This window comes from Rhipicephalus microplus, chromosome X, assembly GCF_043290135.1.
Source record: "Rhipicephalus microplus isolate Deutch F79 chromosome X, USDA_Rmic, whole genome shotgun sequence".
Classification (NCBI taxonomy): Eukaryota; Metazoa; Arthropoda; class Arachnida; order Ixodida; family Ixodidae; genus Rhipicephalus; species Rhipicephalus microplus.
Genome location: NC_134710.1, coordinates 277,022,972 through 277,047,999, shown reverse-complemented (window position 1 = coordinate 277,047,999; position 25,028 = coordinate 277,022,972). Strand labels below are relative to the sequence as shown.

At 47.6% G+C, this 25,028-nt stretch overlaps 1 protein-coding gene across 3 annotated transcripts in view; it reads right to left on the bottom strand.

The window, feature by feature from the left end:
* The window catches only part of LOC119161478 (guanine nucleotide exchange factor VAV2), a 253,021-nt gene that overhangs the window by 70,993 nt on the left and 157,000 nt on the right, over positions 1 to 25,028 (bottom strand). For all 3 annotated transcript variants that reach the window (XM_075879212.1, XM_037413969.2, XM_037413970.2), the window contains one exon: positions 1,373 to 1,447. In XM_075879212.1, coding sequence (XP_075735327.1) covers positions 1,373 to 1,447 — 75 coding nt within the window. The remainder of the gene's footprint in view (positions 1 to 1,372; positions 1,448 to 25,028) is intronic.

Here is a 25,028-nt window from a genome sequence, read left to right as displayed (position 1 = left end):
ACATACCTGCACATACCTTTGGTACCTTTGGTACTTTTGTGCCCTCTAGCTCCGAATGTGCCCTCTAGCATAGGGCCTACATTTGTGTTCGCATGGAAGAACCAATAGAAATATCATGGCATATGCACTGTCGCACCCAACTTATGCCCTCACATGCTCTACCTAACAATACTACAGCCTTGAAACAGTGTGAAAGAAAATGTGCCAGAGGTGGAGTAAAAGAACATGAGCAGTGTAAAAGAAAATGTGTCAACAGCAAACTGATGCACTCAATTTCTGAAAAACCACTTTGATGAACAAATCAATACCTGCAGGTGTCTCTCAGTGGCTAAGTGACTAGCACATGACTGGCACAAGCAACACTTGCTGAACAATGTTAAAGCAGTGACAGAAGACAAGATAGCTGCACTGTTTTCAGTGCTAGGAGCTGTACTTCACCACAGTGTCCGACAGCAGACAGCATGGTGAAATTATGCATTGAAAAACTGCTAGTGTATCCACAGCTTAACTCTCGGGGTAGAAATAGTTATGGCTGTTCTGGCAATTCCCATTATCATTGAGCAAACTGGTATGATCTGGTTGAAATGGAATTCAGAGAATTACCACAAGAAATGCATAGGCTATACTTATTAATAGCATTTTCTCCTTTTATTTCCTCTTCTATCATTAGCACACATGACATTGTTGCTCGCATTGATCACTTAGCAAGAAGAATGACAAAAAAAAAGGGATTTCAAAGGTAATAGGTTACAAAATACAGGCCCAGTGAGAACAGACGGCAAAATCTAAGATGTCCTTGAACTTTAAAGCTGCATTTGACTATACTTCCAGTGAAAACCATAGCGCTGTTCTTTTCATTACTACAGGCTAAAAATCAAACTACAGTGCTATCATAACCAGGTTGCAGCATTTATCAGCTTTGATTACATCCTGAGGGCTTAAACTTCAAGCACTTATTTTCTACTTGCCCCCTAGTGCCATAACACCCTTTATTTGCATCCAGCAAAACAATAAAGACATCAACTTATTTATGTGCTTTGATAAGGAGCTGGCCTCCCATTTGTGTGGAGTAATGACAACAAAGTACAGCCACAGGTACTGTAAATCTTACTAGATGCATTTTCACATAAGTCGGCTTCTGCATTCACCTGTTTCCAAGATAGCTTGAGCATGGACTATGCGACAGCAGTTAATGTACCCATTGCTGAACCAGAAGCACTATTGTGCACCGTAGCCACTACCTTATCTCCGTAATAAAATGCTGCCTGGGCATTGTCTTCACATGACTTAATTTAAATCATGGCCCTAATAACAGCTGTCTTCATAAACATACAATGAAGTAATTCAGGGCCATAAAGTCAGATATACTTACTTGACAGCGTCCTCAAGATTGAACACCTCATCATTGTAATAGTCATGCGACGTTGATGACTTGTCTGAAAAGCCCCTGCAAGAGAAAGAAGACCAACAAGATGAGTGATCACCTCTTACAGAAGGAGAATATCGACTCCTTTGAGTTATTTAATGAACTGTCAACTTGGAATGTAATTTAGACTCTAAAAGCTAATTAATGCAAACTAATTTCCAATTTTGGATTGGTCTAGCTATGTTTTTAATATATATACAGGCTGTTCAGTTCAAAAAGCACCCTTCTTTCTGTTAGTGCATACTGTCTGCCTGTCCATACCCGAAATATTAGCTACCTTTGTTCTGTGTCACTGGACACTCCTTTCAAGTACTTCAAAAATAAAGCCAGTTTTTTGCCAGCATTTGACAAAGTGGATGAAATCATGAGCAGAAAACAAATAAAGCCCCAGATGGCAGGAATGCAGATGACAACTAGCCACCTCTTCTTTTCCTGACAGTGCGATGCCAAAAGTCATATTTATGCTTAAATCAGCTAATGCAAGCAATATTCTGGTGTCCCCTTGAGTCTGAAATATTGACAGTCTACTACAGTTAAATTAAAAAATACTAGCATTTATCCACTATGGCAAAAAAAAAGTTATTTAGAAAAAAAGGAATAGTGGAAATAAGAAGGAATAACAAAAAAAAAAAAAAAAAGGCCTGTCTAAAACTTTAGTATGTCTTCTTTCGGTTTTCCTTATTCGCATTTTTCACTTTCCTGGCTAGTTACTTTGTCATGGAAACAAAACTGGGAATTAAACTTGTGAACTTGTGCTTAACAGTGCTATGCTGTAACATACGTACTAAGCCAATACTTGGTAGATACTCATATGCACAGCAATTATCTTAATATACCACATAAGTTGGTGCAGGTGGAGGCAACAAACCATGACCTACAGGAATGCACCACTGCTACTGAATGAATAAATAAATAAAATATGTTGCCAATTAGTAGTATTTCTATGTTTCATACCTTCAAAGGTCCTAAGACGACAAGAGACGTTAGTTACACAGACACTAAAGAGCAGAACATTTTTTTCCATAATGATGAATTCCAATTTTACAATCCTGAGAAAAGCAGTGTTACCGTGACCTGACGTTTGGCACACGAGAAAATATCTGAAAAAAAAAAAAGTGGCGGGAGATGTCAACTTGAAGTTCGCGCACCAAACACCGTGATGTCATAAATTTTGAGGGCATCTAGTGGGTCTTATGTGGCCTCTAATTGATAAAAATTACGTACATTGTCATCTGTGGTTGCCATAGAACTAGCATAAGTAGTTTAAGATAATTTCATCGAGTCAATCGCGAAAATAGAAAAAATACATTCTGTAAATTTTGACGTCACACAGAGTGATTGTGGTGCAAAATTTAAAAACGAACTCTCCACTTAGATTTTCTTCACTAATAATGAACTTGTGAGGGTGAAACATATGACATTGGCATTCTTAGAGTGAAGTTTCTCTGTCTAAACAAAGTCATCGTTTCTCTTTAGTGTCCCTTTAAAAAAAAGTGCAGCATTGAATCAAATGCTTGAAGAGTGCTTGTGATGCTAGGTGTTTTTAACTCTGGAAGTAAAACTTCGTTCAGGGACAATGGACGTGCCACTTTTCATACTATGAGCCAACCCTCATGCTCCTATCACATGCAGCAAGCCAAGGCAGTCTTTTTAAAATCAAATGCCCTCTCAATCCCCCCCCCCCCCCCCTGTGAAAGGTAAGAAAAAAGGGCATATGTGATAATATGGGGCACACACCTAGACACATCCTGAGTGAGTCCCGTCCTTTGTTCGTCCTGACCTCGCCACGCGATATCTCAGCCTCATGACTTCATACCAGCAAGCGCGAAGCAGCGCTACATACTACCCTCCTGTGGCTTTTGTAAGCGTCGCGCGGCAGCGCCTCTCCCCCCCCCCCCCCCCTTTCCAATCCTTGCTGCGCGCGTTAATTTCTTTTCTCGCAGACGTTATGCACTGTCGGTGCCACCTCTGACAACGGATGGAGGTGCATACGGCGCAGCTTCTGGAAAAGGGTGGGAAAGAAGACGGTGCACATCGCCAACGTCTATCCCGGGACGTGCTGTGTTCGATTCCCAGTACACAGTAAACACCAGTGTCGTCGCACCCACCGGTTGTTCTAACGGAGAGACGTACCCCGGCCAAACGTTCCCCTGGGGTGATAGATGCTCCGGCCTGACGCTTGGGGTAACAGTGGATTGCTCGGTGTTGCGGTATGCTTCCATACACTAACGAGCGCAGCAATAGACCTTTCGGTCGCGGCCACATGCGGGAGTCGTGTGTGTGAGAGTGATTTTCGAGAAGAGTGAGAAGGCTCGAGAAGAGTGAGAAGGCATCTAACTTCTGTCTGCCTCTTGGGCGACACGGCGCAGTGCCTTGTAGGAGAAGAAGGGATAAAAAAATCAGTGAAGAGATATAGATAAAGAAGTAGGACAGGCAAGCGACAGAAAAAGAAGGAGATAGGAAAGATGAGAGCCAGTCGAAGAAGTCCGAGGACGGGGCACCAAACCGCGAGAGCTGCACGGCCAGTAGTGCGAGTGAAAAGAGTCCGTCTATAAGGCGGCGAGGTCCGCGCAAGCACAGAACTCGAGGAAGGCTCGAAGGGCTTTCGTCTTCGAGCGCGCGGGAAAAAGTATGTCTTCCATTGTTTCGGCAGGTAGTCCAAGCAGACGATAGCGGCTTACCAGTGCGCAACGCTCAGTGGCCAGGTCAGGGCAGGAGCAAACAATATGCTGCAGCGTTTCGTCATCACCGCACCTTCGGCACGCTGGCGATGAAGAGCGACCCGCGGAATACATGCGTGCCGCAGGCCAGACGCTGCCAGTACGCAGGCGAAGCAACAACCGCCGCTCGCATCTGTCCAGGCCGGTCTCCGGAAGGGATGGTGGAGGTTTGCCGCTTGCCACCCGTGTGTCAGGGTGGGCCGTTGGTAAGAGCTTCCGCAGTCGCTGCCGTGAGTAATCCGACTGGGTTACCGCCTTAGTGACTGGTGTGTCGCAGTGGTGTGCTGCCTTAGCGGCGGCGTCAGCCTCCTCGTTGCCAGCTATTCCAACGTGCGAGGGAAGCCAGTGGAGGGACAGGCGCACACCACTCTCTTTGATGGCGGTCAGTTTTGCGTGCAGCAACGCCACAGTTATGCCTGCTTGGTCTGGTTGGAGCAGCGCTTGTAGGGCTGGTCGGGAGTCGCACAGAATCGCCACAGGCAACTGGGGTAACGTGGCAGCAAGGTGGTCGGCTGCCAAGTGAAGGCCGGCCAATTCAGCTGCAGTGGAGCTGGCGTGAAAGGGAAGTCGGCAGCGGATGGTTGTCCCAGTCGATGGTATGACGCAGGCAGCCGCGGCCGAATGGGGGCTGTCCCGAACGGACCCGTCCGTGAATACCAGGAGCTGCCCCTTAAGTCTTTCATGAAGTTTCGCCACGGCTGCCTGATGGAGCTCGCATGCCGGTGTGCGCCTTTTTCTGAGGTTGTCCAGAGTTAATTGTACGTCCAGAGGCTGCTGGTGTGGTGGAGGGGGTTGGATTGGACTGGGGGGATCGGGGACCAGCTCTTCATAGAGAGCGCAGATCTGTGCCATCCGTGACGCTGGTCGGCTCCGCAGTCTCCGAAGGAGGGCAGCGCCCCCGAGGGCCCTGTGAAGGCGATCCACGTGATGCAGCGCCTGTCGTAGCATCAAGAGTGACGGAGGCCAGGTCTGGGCCTCCGCCAGGGTTGCAGCTATGGGTGACTGACGGGGAAGTCCCATGAAGCGCCGAATTGCCATGCGATGTTGCCGCTCCAGTTGCTCCTTGCGGTGTGGCGCTAGCTGCACCAAGGGCAGTGCATAAGTTTGCGCTGTCGTTGCAGCCCCTTCGTAGAGTCTTAGAGCCAGCCGTGAGGTGCACCCTTGGCCCCTGCTGAGCAGTTTGCTTACGGCAGTCTCGACCCTGGTGGCCTTGAGGACGGCGAGCTTAACGGCTGGTATCCAGGTAAGGCGGTGGTCGATCCTTAGCCCCAGGTACGTCACTGCATCGCTCCACGGGATAGGTCGGTCACCTAGCACAAGCCTTCGGACGGCCCTCCGCGCAGTGGCTCTGGGGTGAACCAGCAGTGCCTCCGTCTTCGTGGGCGAAACGTTCAGTCCGATTGCCTTGAAGAAAGAGACGACGGCATCCAAGGAGCGCTGCAGGGAACGCCTTATGGCCGTGAAGTTTTGCCTAGGCCCCTTAACCCACAGTGCCACATCGTCTGCGTACAAGGAGCACTGCGTGGGGTAACGCTTGTCTGCGGGCATCGCGGTCGGCAGCCCCGCTAGCACCAGGTTGAACAGAAAGGGGCTCAGGACGGAACCTTGTGGAACGCCTGCTGTCACTGGCCGTGGATCGCTGAGCGCGCGTCGTACTCTAACCCGGAGGGTGCGTTTTGCCAGAAAGGCACTGATAAAGGTACGTAGGCAGCTCACGATGCCGAGTGTGTCCAAAGCACTCTCTATCGCTATGTGAGGCAAGCTGTCAAAAGCGCTCTGTACATCCAGCAGGACGAGGAGGGCCACTTCGCCGTTGCGCTTGGCCTCCTCCAAGGTAGAGACGACGTCCGCGATCGAGTCTGCTGTGCATCGGTGGCGTCGGAAGCCCGTCTGCTGTTCTGGTAGGAAATCCTTTGCCCCCGCAATCCAATTTAGGCGTGCCAGTGCTATGGCTTCCATGAGCTTGCAGGCAGCAGAGGTGAGAGAAACGGGTCTGTAGGACGTAATGGCGGCACAAGGGCGGCGAGGTTTCCGGATCGGCACCACAACGGCGGTCAGCCAGGCTTCAGGTAGGTTGCCGCTCTGCCATATTTCATTAAAAGTCCTCAACAGGTGTCGTCGTGAGGCCATATCCAGGTTGCGCAGCATCTGGTATGTGATGCCGTCGGCACCAGGGGAACTGCGGCGCTTGGTTCTGGCTAGAGCAACGTTCAGTTCGTGTTCGAAAATAGGGTCCTGACACAGAGATGCGATCTGGCTGGCCGTCCAGGCAGGGTGATGACCTTGCGGTGGCTTGGGAGCAGGCGTGGCGATGAGGGCTGAAGGATTGGCTGGTGGGAGTTCTGTGAAGCGATCGGCCAGTCGCTCTGCCAGTTCTTTTTCACTAATGCCTAAGTAGATGGCCACCGCAATGACGGGTTGCCGCACCATTGGTCCAGTGACGAGGGATCGTAGAAGTCGCCATGCTTTTGCGCCACCTCTTGCCTGACTCAGGGAGAGGCAGATGCCTTGCCAGCTTTGCCGCCTGCGACGGTTGGCATGTCGCCGACATACCGCATCCACACGATTGAAGAGTGTACGTTGAGCTGGGTCATGGGATTTTAGGTACCTTCTCTCAGCCCTGCGCCTCGCAGCCCGTAAGTTCAAGTGATGGAGGTCTGGCACAGGGTGGTGCTCTGGCACCCTGGTCTGGATAGTTGCCGCCTGCGCTGCCACTGCTACCAGATTCAGGAAATCCTGATCCTCTGGGACGTCTCGAAGCTGCCTTCGAAAAGCCCGCCAATCGATCGTACTACACAGCCTCCTCCTTGGGATCTTTCCGCCCACAGGTGAGATGACGATCGGCAGGTGGTCTGAACCCCAGGAGTCAGGCTCCACTGCCCAATCGTACCGGTCCCCTTCACTGGCCAAGGTGACGTCAATGGCGGAGCATGACGGTCGTGCTGTTCTGCGGACGAAAGTGAAGGATCCGGTGTTCAAAACTTGTAGGCCCAGTTGATGGATAACGTCCACCAGATCCCTTCCTCGAGAGGAGCAGGTGCTACTCCCCCACATGGTGTGATGAGCATTCATGTCCCCACATATGAGGTAGTCTCTTCCGAATTTAGCCGTGAGCTGTAACAGCATGGAGGCGTCCCACCGCTGTCCAGGTCGCACATACACAGAGGCCACTGTCGTGTCCACACCGCGAAGCCGCACCGTCACGGCACAACACTCAAGAGCCCCTCCAGTGACATCAGCCACGTTTATGTGCACATGTGGTAGTTCTCGTCGCACGTACACTGCACAACGTGGTCGACCCTGGGGATGTGCACTCGCTATGCACGGCGCGTCCTGGCACGTGTCTAGAGTACACGACGTGATACTTTGGTAACCGATGTATCCGGGAAGTCGCAAGTCGGTCGCTGCTACGTACACTTCCTGCAAAGCAAGCACATCATACTCGCTCTGCAGGAGATGTGAGGAGAGGTCTGCATGCCGCCAAGACGTTCTCTTGCCATGACATTCACTTTTTCTTTCCTTCCTCTCTTCTTCCTATCATCTTTACTTCCCCTTCCCCGATCCCTAAAGGCGCTGAGCCGTGCCCCCGCGACGGGAGGCAGAAAATAGCGTCCTTTTTGTCTCTTCCTCTTTCATTAATCTCTCTCTCTCTCTCTCTGCACGGCGTCAGGAGACCGCGGAGGGCGAACCAGTCGGCAAGAGCTACGCTGGTGTCGGAGATCGCGGGTGTCGGAGAACCCTTCAGCCTGAAATCCTCCGAGCAACTCCGAAGCAATCCCCGAAGTCGCCTGACCCGCAGAGCACAAGCGCCCCATATGACGTCATACCACGTGACAGAAAACGGTTCCGCCTCTCGTATTGCTATTGTTCCAGTGGTTGGATATATTTACCCACGCAAAAAGACGGGAACACATACACACACAACCGTGGGGGGGGGGCGGTAGGGGATATTACCCCCCCCCCAATGTCTCTATCAGCGTTCCCTCTCCCCCTCTCTTCAGTGCTTGCAGTCTACAGGACCACTGTGAGCACTTGTGCTGTGATAAGATTATTGAGCGCTTGTAAAAAAACCGGTAGACCTCGCTCCCTAATTAGATTTATTTCCCAAAAAAGTGTACATATATGTTGTGACGCAATGGTGCTGAATGCTGTCAGTGCAACATTGAAAGTTAAAAAAAAAGAAACAAAAAAAAAAAGAGACTGCTATGCGTACAGCACGGGCCACCAACCAAACGAACGCGAGGACATTCACCACGCTACACTCTAACCAAGCAGTGGACGACTCATTCTTCACTGCATTGGTGCATGTCACCGAGCGAGTTTGTACAGCCGGTGCCGCTCCTTGGTGGTCGGACGCTGCACGTTCCCGCGGTCGACGACAGACGGTAGAAATCGAACTGCAGGGCCATAGATAAACAGGCCGCAAGGATGCGGACAAGAGTTTCCTGCACACTTGCAAAATCTACTCGGTCAGTGGCGATGCCGTGCACGCTTGGGCAGTTCTCTAGCTCTATGGAAATCTGATGGATGGGCTCCTCTGCTACTCAATCTCCGACGCTTATGTTACAGCGCACGAGGGGAGCATACTAGGATCAATAGAACGAATGCGCAGCTATCGAGTTCACGTTGGGCGCCTCCACTGCTTCCACCTCGCCAGATTTCGCCGAGAGCTACGCGCTAAAATCTAAAACAAAAAAAAAAAACAAAAAAAAAAACTCGGCGACAACTTTTCTTGGTACTAAAGGGAAAGCTACGGAGGCGGAGCTTCTGCACATGTACCACTGCACAAGCCGTCCGCTTGTGCTTGTCGTCGAGTGTTTCTTTACTTTGTGTGTGTGTGTGTTATTTGCGGCCAAAGCATGCCGGTAAGCAAGTACCAACTAGGCCAACAATCAGTATTGTTACAGTCCGTTTTGGCGCGCGTCTCGTAACGCTATGGAAATTTAGTGACGGGGGCGCGCCATCAGCGTTTTATGTAGACGTAGACATCGCTTAATGTAGACGCAGACGCCGCTTAGCGTTTGAGGTGCCCGTAAAAAGGCAAGACTTTCTCGCGCATTCAAAAACGCCAAGTCACAACGAATAAATTAAAGTAAATACGACTATTTTATTTGTAGCAGCTGCGGCCTGTCTCAAAAAGCTCCACGCAAAAAATAAAAAATAAAGGAGGAACTTCTACATTTCACGGTGAAAATACGGGTGCCGTTGTGGAAGTGCATTCAGTGGCGCTAGGATGCCCGCGTTTTGGCTCTGTAGCCTTCGCTCCAATGCTAAGAAAAGTTGTCACCTTCGTTCGCGTGAACGAACACACACACACACACACACACACACACACACACACACACACACACACACACACACACACACACACACACACACACACACACACACACACACACACACACACACACACACACACACACACACACACACACACACACACACACACACGCACACACGCACACACACACACACACCAGCTGCCAATAGAAGCTACGATGCGAAGAGAACGATAGAGGCACTCTTGGCTCGCAAACATACCCAAACGACAACGAAACTTCAATATGGCCTCGAGCCAGAACGAGAGGTGGCCGAGAGTGTCAAATGAGAAAATCGCCAGTAAGTATCGGTAGATAAAAAAAAAAAAACCCGATATACATGAGGGATGCCGCACTGCAGGGCTGCGGAAATTTCGAGCACATGGGGTTCCTCAACGTGCACAATCAAACCTGAAGCATTCTGCCTACATCGATATGTGGCCCCCACAACCGGGATTTGATCTCGCAACCTTCGAGTCAGCATTCAAGCGTTGGCATAACGTCACAAAAGGAACGAATTGAAGACTTAGTTGCATTGCATATGATGAATAGATATGAAATATACTCTTTATACACACACGCACGCAAAGTACTTCGGTTGAAGAGACTACATATCTTAAAAGACGTACGAAAACAAAAACAAAAGCAAGTTAGAGTCAGTAGTTCGAACAGTGTTCAGTCATTCAGTTTATTATTATTTTTTTCTTTCGTCAGTGCTGTTCGTCTGTCGGCGTTCCGGAGGTCTCTCCCCGTCACCGTGTGTTCGAGTCCCGCACCTTTAAAAGAGCGACCCAACCGCTAGCGCTTCCCGCGGTTGACGTCAATTCATGAGCACTCCGACTGTGGATGGTGTGTTGCAGGTGATACTAAACGCGACTGTAGCTGCATAAAATTGTTCCTACTTTGTTCTTAGACAAAAACATGCAAATATTTGCTAAGTCATTGATAATTTCACTTTGGATTGCATTGTGCCCTCGTGATAAATGCAAAAGAAAAAAAAAAGGAGTGGGACACGTTGTGATCGCTTCGCGCAGCCCAGTGAAACTCGATGCCGGTTTTAATTAACATTATTGATTATCCCATCATTCAATTCAGTCCAAATTGTCTGGCATAGTTTACCTCATTAATGTTCTCAGACCTAAGACAATTTTAGGGGAACAACGCATTTAATGCAAGTTCTTAATTCCTTTAAATGCCCTAAAATCACGTGTGGGCAATAGTAAGGGGAAGGGGGGGACGATTGACAGACAAGACAAGAATGCAGAAATGAAACGGGTGCACGTAAACAACGAGAAACCAAGGAACAAAAAAAAAAACTGTAAATATTATATAGTATACGTGGCACAGAGAAGTAAGAAAAAAAAAAAACACGCCTACGATCAAAATCAAAGCGACATAGTTCAGCGCTTCAAAGAAAAAAAAAAACACAGAGAGAGAAATACTTAGAAGCAGTTTCCGCTGCGCCTTAGTGGCTACATGCGTGGGCCGATTCAAGGTCATGATAGCTTCACTACGACGAGGGCGAAACGAAAATTGACACCGAGACGCAGGTGGCCTAAATTGAGTCAGAATCCCCCCCAAACCGGCGCGCCTCATAAATATGCATATTTTAATTTTGTTCCATAAAACCTCAGAAATAAATCTAATATGTAAGCACCCACACACACACGCACACATAGAGGGAGAGAGAACTCCACTCGGCTGGGAGAAAAAAGTTACACAGTGCAGCGAATGCTGCCATTCTAGAGCCCGTTGCAAACTCTCCTGAAGCGACTACTGCAAGTACCGTTGCAAGGCACCCAAACGCCGTCAATCATAACTTTGCGAAGTAGGGAAGTAGCCATCACTGTGCCATCATTCCTCATTCTGCGGGAGAAGCGAGGTACCCGCTACACATCTATCTGTAAGACGTCATGTGACTTTTGTTGATACTTCAGTGGCTCAAAATTATGAAGAATTATATGGCTGGGCCCATGGGCGTCGGCACGACTTGAGTGGTGCCAACACGTGTCGCATCACGGCTGGTTCGCGGGGGGGGGGGGGGGGGCTTGTTTGTTATCTTAACTTTCTGCCACGCCTCATAGAGAAAACTTGCCGCAGGCAGCAGTCTTTTCGTCTACTACGTTTTCTTATGTTATTACATAATAGCGGTAAATAACGTCTCCAATACTTTCCTTGGCTTGATTGCCGGTTGTTTAAATTGTTCGTAAATATTGTGTATAACAAAAAAAAAGCCCTCGATTTCATTCATGCGATATTACGCAATTTCATACGAGGATTATCCGCGTTACGGATTCCCATTTAAACGAGATCAAAGAGCTTACAGCGTGTCGCAAACGTCTGGAATTCCCGCCCGCGAGTCCCTTCATCAAAGGAAAGACGCCTTTGTGTTGGTAGAGAAACTTCCGGCAACAGACTGCGGAAACGGTGCCGCCGAGTCTTTCTTGCACCCGTAGCGAATGGGGAAGTATGTGTTCGGGAAAAATGACCTCCAGCGGGAAATGCGTACGCCCTCTGAGGAATTTGACTGCTTCAGCAGTTGACGCTCATCCAGCAAAGAGCGCGGACATCAGGTAGCGAGCACGGAGTGCTGCAACACCGGACGCCCTCGTCAGCACCGGACACCATCAGCGCCACCTCGTGGACTCCCCTAAGAACAAGACAAGCTGCCATGGTTCGAACGGAACTTTTTATTGTAGTTTTTTTTGTTACCGTTGTGTATGCCACTGTACGCTTTAAATGCCACGGTACGCTGCGTCGCACAAGAAGCTCCGAAGCGGGAGCACGATCGTGCTTGTAATTTCTCTCTCTGATTATTTTAGCCTGGCATGTACAATTATTCTATTAACACACCGCGCTGTCTACATTTGTAGTTGCAGTGTTCTTTTAGTAGTATACCTAGCTCATTTCGTTGTTGTCCTTTTTATGATGCGTACTTTTTTCTCCCTCTTAGGTTGATTTTTCTTGGCTGTTGCCTTTGCCCTCGTTCTAATTAAACACTTTTTTGTTCCTTTTAAAACGTCCGTGTCTGCTCTAGGAGTTCGTTGATCATCCTGAACATTACACATGCAACCCCGCACGCTGCAGTCAACAAAAATTCGAAATGCACCACTTCGAGGCATTTCAGGCGTCGCAGGCCAAAACGTCAATTATAAGACTGCGACGAGTCTGCCGTAACGCCGTCGCCAGATCGGCGCCGCCTCTCATTGAAGTGTGTGACTCGATTTGGACATTCTTACGAAGTCAGTAGACCAGCACTCTAAAATTTTCATTCCGGCCAAATTTGCTGGCTCGGGATGCATAACTTTACGTGGCGATTGTCACGGGATCTTTAAAAGCGACGTGAGCTGACTACCACCCGCCGTGTATAATGTCGGAGCTAACACGAGAAAGATCGAGTCCCGGTAGCGTCGAGTTTCGAACTGATTTTCATTAGTTTCGCAATGCACCCACCGCGAGACCGTATGCCAACTTCTTCCTTGACGGGCGAAGCATGCTGCGCGCTACAATACCTATGAACAATCTTTATATGACTAACTATAACTAACAAACTACCTAATGAAAATAAATTTCACGAGTGCCACAAGCGAAGTCATGAAAGGTCGTCTATCATGCGCAGTTCATCTTGAAAAATTCATTTCGCATTAGTTGGAACGCCCCCCCCCCCCCCTTTTTTTTTTCAGTACGATAAGGCAAAGAAACAAACAAAGGGAAGTACCGACAAGTTTCGTTCCTCATGCAGAACCACTAGAAATCTTGAACAATTAATTTACTACTAATGTAGAGCTAATTCCATAGCTCAGTACTACACAGGCGAGCATGAACGGAGAGATAAAAACAGTGTGGGGGATGTGAAACGGGGCGCGTTAAAAATAACCTGTTTTCATATTTTCAAAGACAGCCGTCATCGTCTTCCTGTTTCTTGGTTCCAAGCCACCGCGGGACACAAGGAATTAATTTCTGCTTTCATAAGAAACGCTAATGCAAACGAATCCAATTACACGCCTTCTTCATCACAGCCGCAAGGTATTCACTGCTATTTTTGGGTGGCGATAGTGTGCCGCCACCTTAATGGCTCTTTCGTAATGTTAATTTTGTAAAACGCGGAAATTGGGTGCCTACACGCACTAATCATGCCTTCTGTGTGCGCACAGAGCCAGCGGTGACGCGCGTGTTCTGGACATCTCGGCACGTGGAATGTTTAAGTCAAAAGCGAGTGGCGATTACTTTTTTTCACCCGAGTCCACTTTCACCGTTATGAAGAATATACCATTCAACAGCATGTTAAGCCATGGTGCAGCCACGCGCGGCGGCATTGTGAAATAGAATAATAAATTTTAGACTACCACGGTGCCAGACGTGTACGTTTTTGAATGGCAAGCTTTTTTTTTATATACACTATTCACCATTTCGGATGTAATGACGCCATGATTTTGTGCATGTGGAGCAAACGTTTGTTTCTTTTTTTTCTCTCTCACTATATATATATATATATATATATATATATATATATATATATATACATATATAAGTGAAGATACACACCATTAACACAAAAGTGATAATTCATTAACTGGCATTTCGGTTCACGAAGGAACATGAACGGACGCTGGGGGAGGGGTGCGCCGCTCAAGCAGCAACTGCGAACTTTGACCACAACAGCGCGGTCGTCGCGAGCACTATCTCGGCAGACAGCGAACGGCTCGTATACTCTTCTACGCGTCCAACAGATAGCACGATAACCATTTCATTCCGGCAGCAGCCGTACTCCAGCGCAATGTAGAGTTACGCGAGACTGGAGCCGAAAGAGTGAGCTGCCAGCTTTATTTCGTGTGTAGTACGATTTATCCCTATCACATTCATTGCTTCGCATTTTGGTCGAAAGTGGTTTTTTTTTTTACTAAATGAACTACATTCTTCCCCCTCCAGATCTTTAACTCAACTAGTTCCCTCCTCTATACCGCGCCGCCACCAATCAGTTGAATTGATTCGAGGCACTAAATGAGAACCGACGTTAGCGTTGACACCATGAACGATTATCTTACTAGTATAATCAAATAGTGTGCAATTGAAGTTGGAGGTTCAGTCACTAGACGGGAAAAGCAAACTGTCCCAGGAGACGAAAAACCTTATTAATAGACGACAAACGATGAAAGCCTCAAATGCAACCGACAAAATAGAGCTAGTGGAGCTTTCGAAGTTAATCAATAGGCGAGAAGTAGCCGACATCAGAAGGTATAAAATGGAAAGAATTGAGCAGGCTGTAAAAAGCTACAGAAGCCTAAAGCTGCGAAGGCAGACCTGTGCATAGGCAAAAATCAGATGTATGCATTGAGAAACGAGAAAAGCGATGCCATAACCAATATGAGTAGGATAGTCGAGATGGCGGAGAAGTTCCACAGATAGCTGTATACACAAGTCAAAAGAACCTACCAGTAACGACACGAGAAGTAAGGAAAGTTCTAGAAAGAATGCAAAGAGGCAAAGCCACTGATCAAGATGAAGTAGCAACGGACCTCCTGAAAGATGGCGGAGAAACTGTGTTAGAAAAATTAGCCACCTTATATACAAAGTGTCTCTTGACAGGAAAGGTACAAGAATCTTGGAATAACACCAACATTACCTTAATTCATCAAAAAGGACACGTCAAGGACTCGAAAAATTACAGACCGATCAGCTTACTCTTTGTTCTCTACAAAGTATTTACAAATATAATAGCTAATAGAAATAAGACCATATTAGAGTTCAATCAGCCAAAGTACCAAGCAGGATTTCGTACCGGCTTCTCCACAATAGACCATAGTCATACTATCAATCAGGTAATCGAGAAATGCGCTGAATACAACCAACCCCTATACATAGCTTTCATAGATTACGAGAATGCGTTTGACTCAGTCGAGACATCAGCAGTAATGCAGGCACTGCGGAATCAGGGCAGACGTATACGGCGTAAAAGAGGTCTCTCAGTCTAGTGGCATTTTGGGGAAAAAGCATAGCTGATCCCCCTATATAGCAATCGGTATAACACGAAAGTGAAGCGTGTTTTTACAGAGGTAGTTGAGCGTTTGTTGTGCACTGTTTTATCATTTGCAACAAATTGCAAAGTCACGTTAGAAACGACAAGCAGCTAGAAACTTGCAGCGCACACCTCAAGCAGAAAGCACGCACGAAATAGCATACACAAGACTAGCGCGGACTAACAACTTCCACGGCTCGCAAGAAAGGGGCGCACAATTATACAGAGGACGAGGGCGAACAACTGTCACAATTCTTCCTCCGCCGTGTGTCAGCAGCGCGCTCCTTTCATAAACAAAGCCGTGCCAGCGTGCGAATCAATTTTCCTTTCTGCATGCTTCGCACCGTAGAGTGCGATGATTGATATGTGGGGTTTGACGTCCCAAAACCACCATATGATTATGAGAGACGCCGTAGGGGATGGCTCCGGAAATTTTGACCACCTGGGGTTCTTTAACGTGACCGTGGAGTGCGAAGTGACCTTCGTCCTCTCCCGAATTACGAGTCTGATAACTCCGCGCTCCAAAGAGACCCCGCTCCGTGGGGGCAGCGTTTCGTGGAGGCGACGACCTTTACAGTGCGCCTAACGCGAGCCCATCTCGCCACTGATAAGATATTTCAACGTCACAGCCGTGGTGGACCCCGGCATAGAACACTTAACATGAAACATTTCAAGAGTGAACGCCACCTATTATTTTGCTATATATACTCGTAACAGCCACCAAATCGCAATTTTCAATCTTTACACAACCATGGCATACAAGCCGCTAAAAAAGAATGTTTTTTTTAGGGCACCTGCATTAGACAGCGTGTGCTTTCTCACAAGTTCGTTTCTTCGCTCAGTTCAGTCACTTCGCTAGGAGACTTAAATGGAATATTTTTGCCACTTTGGTCGATAGTGGAAGTCTGGTGTTCTATTTGATATTCCTGTTGTTTTCCTCACTTATAAGTTTACGCCACAAATTTTTCGTCAGTAAGCATCGAATAAAGAGCAAAACCAAGCGGCCGCGGCCTGCAGGAGATGCAGCATGTAAGCGTGCACACGAGCTGCCGGCCTGCCACCACCTATCACTGCCGACGCTGCATCGCCTTCATGTCATGCATTACTTTGTTCGACGTCATCGTCATGAAGCCACCATCGTATGGTCACCGCTGTCGTACCATCACGTTCATTCCATCGTCACGGCACGCTGCATTAGTGATTAAGGTGACGTGATCCTATTGTCATGCCTTCGTCATCATTGATTGTCACTTTCGCCGTAACCCTAGCGTTATCCCGTCCTTGTCAAAACGTTATAGTAATCATTCTGCATTCGTGTCGTTCTGACGCCGTCATGTCATCACCAAGATGCCACATCGACGTCATCGTTCTGGTCTCGTCCTTCGCTGTCATGCGTAAGCTGCCCACATGCGGTGAAAATTAATGCAGCGTAGAGCACGGCGTTTCCTTGGTTACATTTGGTTCTGCGCTCTAAACTTAAAAATGATTGTTAAACAAGAACAATTCCTACCGCGTACCAACGAAAGCTCTGATTAACCCGCTTCCCGAGCACTCAAAATCCGTACATATTTATTATTACTTTTCTTAAGGTTCGATAATGTAGCACGCGAACGACGCACTGCGGAGCTGAAAGAGCGAGTTACGTTAGAAATTGTCTGCAAGAAAAAGATGTGCGAAAAAAGGCTTGAGCGAAACGTGGCGTCGAATCAGGACGCTGCAGCAAATATATTTACTCTGAAGACGATACCAAAATTTGGTAAAAAAAACAACAGAAAACAGATAATAGGAAAAATAAAATCTGCAAAAACAGATCGCTCTGACCTGGTAGAAAGCGGGGCTTACCAAACGATGTTGCGCTCTCGATCACGAAAACGACAGCTGAGGGGTTAAGGGAAGCTCCTGAATTATGGATACCATGCACTGCAGGAGGGCGCTATCTAGAGCTCACTTAGCCGCCCCCACCAACCGATAGAACTCGAAGAAAAGGAGTCACGAGCTTAAGAGAGGCACGAAGCGCATGCGCAGTTGAAAAGTTCCAGATAGCGGACATTGGGGCATTTTTTTTTTCTTATCGAAAGTGTGATCGCGTCCGTCCAGTTTTGCTAATTTTTCTCACTCCGCTATGCGTTCTGGCGCTGCTGTCGCCCGTGCAGGGAATTTTAAGTGCCTACACTGCATTCTGCCTAGGCAGAAATACCAGCAGGGCAAAAAAGATTGAGAGTCGTGACAGCTGATGAAAAAGAACTTGCATATTTCGCAGAAGAAATGGGCTTCATCACGGTGCGCCGATATTCATTTTGTGAACTTTTCGAAAAAAAAAAAAAACGAAATAAGGTGGATTTACCCTGCCGAAACTGTGAGATTGTTTGTATAGGTATACGCCATATTGCATGGAGAGATCCACACTTCGTTTCAACTGTAGCTGGTGGTTCTTCAGCGAGCACGTCAATCTGAGAACGCCGACATTCGCGTGTTTCGCCACGAACGAAATGAGGGCCACACTTGGGAATCGAACCCGCAACCTATTTCTCAGACAACTGCGGAACGCCTGAGCAACCGAGGTACCACCGCAGATATGTAGTCGGAGCACCGTCACGCACTGAGATTAGTACAGTAGAAGCTCGTCCATTCGAACTCCAAGGGAACTATAAAATTGTTCGAATTAAGCGAAGTTCGAATCAGCGGGCGGGCGCTATAATGAAGAGACACTGCGCCAAACTGCGCCGACAGAACCCAAAAGCGACCTCTGTGCTCTCTATTGAGAACTAGGCGATACTACACACGTTTACAGCAGGTCGTTTCGTAATCTAATATCACGGAGCTCTAACAGCGAACCGACTTGATCAGCCAGTGATACACCATAAACAATCCCCGACATGCATCGCGTGAGCAGTGCGCCTCAATGTCGAATTATATGATGTTATTTACGCTCTAAAACGTTCATCTACCAGACAAGTTCATGCAATCAAAATTAAAACCAATCAGCAGTTTGAACTTGCTTGCTTTTCTTCTGTCACGACTCCATGAGAATCATTTGCAGCTTGCCAAAGTGCTCCAGCGCAGCGTCCCAAGTCTAGTATGCTGAGAAATGCTGCTGTTTCGTTGTTTTACATCTCTAGTAAAGTTGGTTTGGCTCAGTTTTGCGACACAGTGTGAAAAATTTGGGCTGACTTCTTCGGGGGGTGATAAAGGCCAAGGACAGTTAGAATTAACCGCTGTGGAAAGCGCGAAGTTTAAGCTATCGGTAGCTTTCCCCATAAAAATACACAAGGATGTGCCGAGGCTAGGGCGTCAGTTCGAATTAACGAGCTTTTACTGTAATGTTGATTGATTGATTTGTGGGGTTTAACGTCCCAAAACCACCATTTGATTATGAGAGACGCCGTAGTGGAGGGCTCCGGAAATTTAGACCACCTGGGGTTCTTTAACGTGCACCCAAATCTGAGTACACGGGCCTACAACATTTCCGCCTCCATCGGAAATGCAGCCGCCGCAGCCGGGAATCGAACCCGCTACCTGCGGGTCAGCAGCCGAGTACCTTAGCCACTAGACCACCGCGGCGGGGCGGAGTAGTTCTGTTGCACAACAATAATCGTCATCTGACCCGGGCGCGTTTCCTTTCTGAAAAACCCGGCGCTGGCCGCTATGTCACTCTGATAACGCGCACGCCGTTAGTCACCGCGAACTACGGGAACCGAGGTGATAACGCGAGGAAAGTACTCGAAGTAGATGATTATTGTTGTGTGGCAGAAACACACCCCCCCCCCCCCCCCCCCACATACTCGATTTTTTTTAGTGTCTTCCATCTGATAAGCATTGTGCCCGCGAAATAAAACCACGTGACTGCGCTCATGCGCTACCATATTTCCGCTCCCTCAATCATTCTTCGAGCGAAACCGTGTGCCCGGTCCGTCCACGTATCACTATCGGGAACGCTGTGTGAAACCGTCAGATATGCTGTGACCTTTCTCCGAGCTGTTACGCCAATTCCGCGAGCGGCGGTCGCTCATTTCGCCACGGTCCGCGAGCATGGCTTTTTCGCTCATAGCGCTGCAATGCGGAAACGCACGAGTGCAGTCACGTGGTTTTATTTCATACATCGCGGTCTGTCTTTAAACGCGAGACTTGCCACGAAGCATGTACGTAAAATTGAAGAAAAAAATAGAAGAAAAAAGATTGCTCGTTTTGGAATCATCACTTGTACGACATACGAAACGCACCAGATCCCGAAGTGAATAGTGGATATATATTGAGTGAATGCTATTATAATTATGTGCAATAGCCAATAACCAGAGCCACATGACGGAAAACAACAAGTTATTTCGGTTTCATTCAGATGCGGCTAACAATTTTTTAAAAATATTCCCTGGTTCTTGTTACGCGAAACACACTACATATTGACTTCAATGAGGATGCACGACGCTCGTTCGACAGCTCAAAGTGTACTTATGTGCTCGCATTGATGAGACCCCGTTCATAAGTTGAACGCGCAAAAGCACTCACCCCGGTATTCACAAACGCTTCTCGACTCAAGTTTTGTCCTTGACAGAGTTGAGCACTGCGCCGCTGCTCGACTGCGAATGACGCTGCGCTTCTCAAGAATCGCAGCAGATGATCCCTGATATGCAGTGACTTGCTCTGCCCACAGACGGCGCTCCCATCGACTTTCTCAGGTCAAGGTGAAGCGTTGAGTTAAGGGACGTTATAGCATTCCGGGATTAGACTTCTGCCGGGGCTGAAAAACACTCCCAAGTTTCACCAAACTAGAATTATCGGCTTGATCATGACTGAAGCCGGCACAAAAAGACTGACCCCCGTATTCTAGAACGTCCCTTCACTCAACACTTCACCTTCACTTGAGAAAGCCGATGGGAGCGCCTTCTATAAGCACGACAAGTCACTGCATATCTGCGATAATCTGCTGCAATTCTTGAGTAGCACAGCGTCATTTTCAGCCGAGCAGTGGGGCGGTGTTCAACTCTGTCAAGTGAAGGGTGAAAGTCAAGTCGAGGAGCGTTTGTGAATACGGGGGTGAATCCCTTGAAGTCACTGAATTCTTTTCTGATTATCTGTAATGCTGATTCAGCCACACGTAATGAGCACTTTGTGTCATTAAGAACGTGCAGGGAACGATATGCGTCAAGGACGAGTCGAGCACATTATGACGTCTCATTATGAGATAGCTACGCAGTATCATGGGAATACAGCCAAAACAAGCACGGTTTGAAACGACGATCAATACGGTCGTTCTCTTGGCGTCCACTTGTGGCACTGGCCAACTTTTGAGATCACTGTAAGGGACTGCATGTTAAGAAGCAACTTTATATGTCGTCAGGTTCGCAGTCGGCAACCTTTTTTTTCTTTCTTTTTTTTAACGCATAAACCACGTCAGAAATCAAACAGGATGCGTATTTCGCCAACGTACACATTTAGTCAACCACCACGCGTTCCCGAGACTTTTCCAGCGCATATTATTGTTCGTAATGAGAACGCAAACACAGACATCACAGACGCCGACACGAACACATTAACGCTTATCGTATAATATTGTTTTGTTCTCCTCTCGTTCAAGTTTCAAGTTTATTTTTGAGAACGGGGATGCAAATTGCTGGCGAGCACTGTATATACCTCCTTCCGCTGAGGAAGCATTCACCCATTTGCACTTGGCAGTAGGTTATAGTTTACGACACATTAGCACACAGACTTCGGCACAAATCCCTGCCGGCGGAATTCTTTACTATGATGAGTCAACGGACCAACCAGCTGATTATGCCACCGAAGCGGCTCTTTGAACTAGTAATTTATTTCACCTAATCAAGTTAGACACGTGCCCCAAACTAGAAATATATCGCGCCGTGTCACGATACAACGTCGAACGAACACACATGTGCTTAATTGCACTTCGTGTAATATAGCCGGCGTTTTAGATTCGAAGTTGCCTTTGATCTTTTAAGTTCTTGCACTAACGTCAACACGTTGTGAAAAATGGGAGCTGCTCTCTCAGGACGTTTCTATCACCGGCTACGCACTGAGAAAATCTTTTTAAAAAGACGGGAGGGAGCTGATATAGCGTCTAATTGAAAGCAGACATCCCCCCCCCCCCAATTATCGATGAATATGTAATCAGCTTCAGTCGACTAAGGAGCATCAATAAATGTTTGAAGTGTACACATGAGCACATGAGGTGATTTATTTCGACTGCTCATCGTGGCAAGCAATTGCTGCTTTTACACAAAAATCGTCCACACGGGTCTTTCTGCAGTATCAAGCGCAGTAACGCTTTTGCAAATAGAAAATTTTTATTCGTACGTGGCGTTTAACGTCCCAAAACCACCATATGATTAAAATAATAAGAAGAAGGTACGCTGTACTACTAATCGACCAAAAAAGGCGGCTGGCGTTATTGTATATTTGTAAAAAAAGCACTAGAAGGCTATTTTATCGAAGGAAAAAAAAAACTATTTATTCGCCATGGTCAGCAAATATAGCAAGCTGTGGAACAAAAAAAAAAAAATTGACGCGAAAACAGTATACGCACGACATTTTGTAATCCGCAAATTTAGAGGCACACACTTTGCACATTTACTAATTCACGTTGCACACTTTTTCTAAATGTAGAAACTAGATAAAAAGTCGGCGCTATAAACTTCTCATGTTTGCCACGATACGCCACCGCCAGCCAAAGATGCTAGCTGAATTGCCTCAACTTTTTTATATATTATGTGGTACGTGGGTCAGCGTTCGTGTAGGGGGCGGGGGCAATATAGCTGTCGCTCACAGCTGCCAACGCGCAGTTTTTAGAACGTTTACAAGCGTTAATCGTCCGCCACACATGCCAATATGCGTCGTCCTGTCTGAAAACATGCAAGCGTTAATCAATGCAGCGATGTTCGTTACACACATACATACACGTGAGAGCCAATGACACACGCGCCGAGCAACACGTCGACGGAAACTCGGGCAGGTCACGCACATATAGCCACGCAAGTGATGCAGCGTGGAGCTTCTGCCAGGCAAAGCTGACGCTGTCACCAACGAGACTTCGAGCAAAAAAAAAAAAAAAAAACTTGCGCAAGAAGAACGCGCAATTCAGCGATGTGCATAAATATTCTCGGGCATAGGCACACCTGCAGAACGACAGCTGCTTGGTTGGTAGCGCACCGTTTAACCCGATCGACACCCGCACACACTCCTCCACATCGCACGCATCCGCATTTAAGCCCAACGACGGGTCACCTAAACGAAACTACCGATATCTTGCAGCCCTGGCGTAAGGCGGGGTTCAGAAGCGAAACGCGCGATAGGCGACAAATTTCCATGTCGAACACGTAAATTTAAGTTTAAAAAATTATCTAGAAATTCTGAAGTGTGACGAGCCAAAAGCACAATATGATTACTAGTCACGTCACACTGAGGGGCCGGGGATATGTTTTGGACGCGCACCCTATCCTAACTCTTCGTCCCCATTGATATGTGGCAGCCGTGGCCGGGAATCGAACCCACGTCTTCGAGTTTAGCAGCGCGACACATTCCTTGCTGCTAAGCTAGCTATACCACTGCGTGTAACTTCAAGTGACTCCGCGCGCGCGCGCGCGCACACACACACACACACACACACACACACACACACACACACACACACACACACACACACACACACACACACACACACACACACACACACACACACACACACCACGACAATTACAAATTACATCTGTCCAGAAAGAGCGTTAAAAAGATGCTTTTTTTCTTCTATGCTTTTACAGTAACTTGCAATTTCGTTTTACTCTTTTTCACACCATTACCTTTTGTTGCACATTTTTATCTTGCATGTGAAAGGAAATCTTCATTCTGACCTTCTGCTGTAATATTCCGGAACACATTGTTCTTTGAATTTCAAAATCAGCCATCTTGTTTTCTCTGGGTGCTCAAAATTGGATACGAAAATTGCTTGTTTCCTAAATTGCGAACAAAAGACAACGCACACTTGTACCTGAAACGCCAAACAACGTTAAACGCTAAGCAACATTTAATGAAGTGAAGCTGTCCAAACGAGTGCGCTCTCAAGACGAAGGGCTGTGCTGTGCTTGCGGGTTGAACACACCAGCCATGCAGAGTCAATGAATATACACTTCCTATAGTCTGGACCAGACAAAGGAAAACGGAAGGGCAAAGCGGAGCTATAAGCAGTATAAGCGGTAGGGACATTACATAAGCGCTGTCAGAGTGCATTGTGGTGGCCTTTAACTAAGGGGTGCTGCGAGACAAAAGAAACGCATGTGCATGAAAATTAGCTCTACAGTTACGGCTGGACATGTCACCATAATACTTGACGTAAGATGTCACATAGACTGACATGAACGAGTGAGTATGCGATCGAAATCCCGCTGAGCATGTTTGATAGCGCTTTTGTCGCTGCTACGAACGCGTAGTGACGCGGTGTTTGATCTCTTTCCTTTTTGTCCCCCCGAAATTCCAACACTTCCTTTAGTTCAGCAGCGCACCATTACGGACACTGAACACCACAGAAAGCCATTTGTCATTATTGACAATATGATATCGACTGTGTCTGCATATCACTAGCAAATTACTTGAAAGCTGGCTTCACAGCAATAAGTAGTCATATGAGGGGAAGCCCGTATCGCTGTACACATTTTGTTGTACACGCGCCAAAAACGTCCAGCGGTGTCACTGCTCTTCTCGTTACTGGGAATATCTAGGGAGTCTTCGTTCGCAACAAGACTGCCTACCCCCGCTTTCATGCACACGCAGAGCTCTCGGAACAATGACTTGCAGTGTTCCGGGATGAATGAGGAGGGCATGCACGCACGTGCCCTGGCCGCCGCCGAATCCGGCAACCAGCCAACCGTCTTCGCCGGCGGCGCCTATCCGACGCGAGCACAAACTTGAGCATTGGTTCCCTATACCATATATGTATTGAGTACAGTATGTTTCACGCTTGGGGGTAGTGTCAGAGCGCATGGTATCGCGGTGAAGCCAGCGCTACAGTCGTGCGCCGGCAGCAGCTCGCGCAGGCACCTGAGGTGCGTGGTGTGAAACCGCATCGTCTGCGACAGCTGTGCGCCCTGGCCACATCGTCGGGCAGCCGGCTGATTCCACCATTGCTGCAGCCTCTATAGGCCGATATTCTGTACGAAACGTTGTGCGATGCCAACCTTTACGGCGATAATGGGCTTCTAAAAAACAGTATTTCACAGCGTACGTTGTTTGCTCTTTCGAAACACTGCGATGCAGAGTGCGTTCACGTGGATTTATTCTTTGTGTGTGCACCACAGTACGCTGCAACGGGGAAGACTAATGAGCACATACCGTGCGCGGTATTTATTTCACGCTAAAGAAAAGTAAAGCACTCTACAGCTACGCGGGTTGAACACAATAAAAACTAACGAGTTCAGGAATGTCAAGACAGCGACCCGAGCGTGCTTCTTCTCAATGGCATTCATTACTTGAGGCAGCACTCGCCGGCGCCGAAATGCACGCGTGAAGCTTACTTCCTTTATTACGTCGCCCCCAGCGGCATCGAT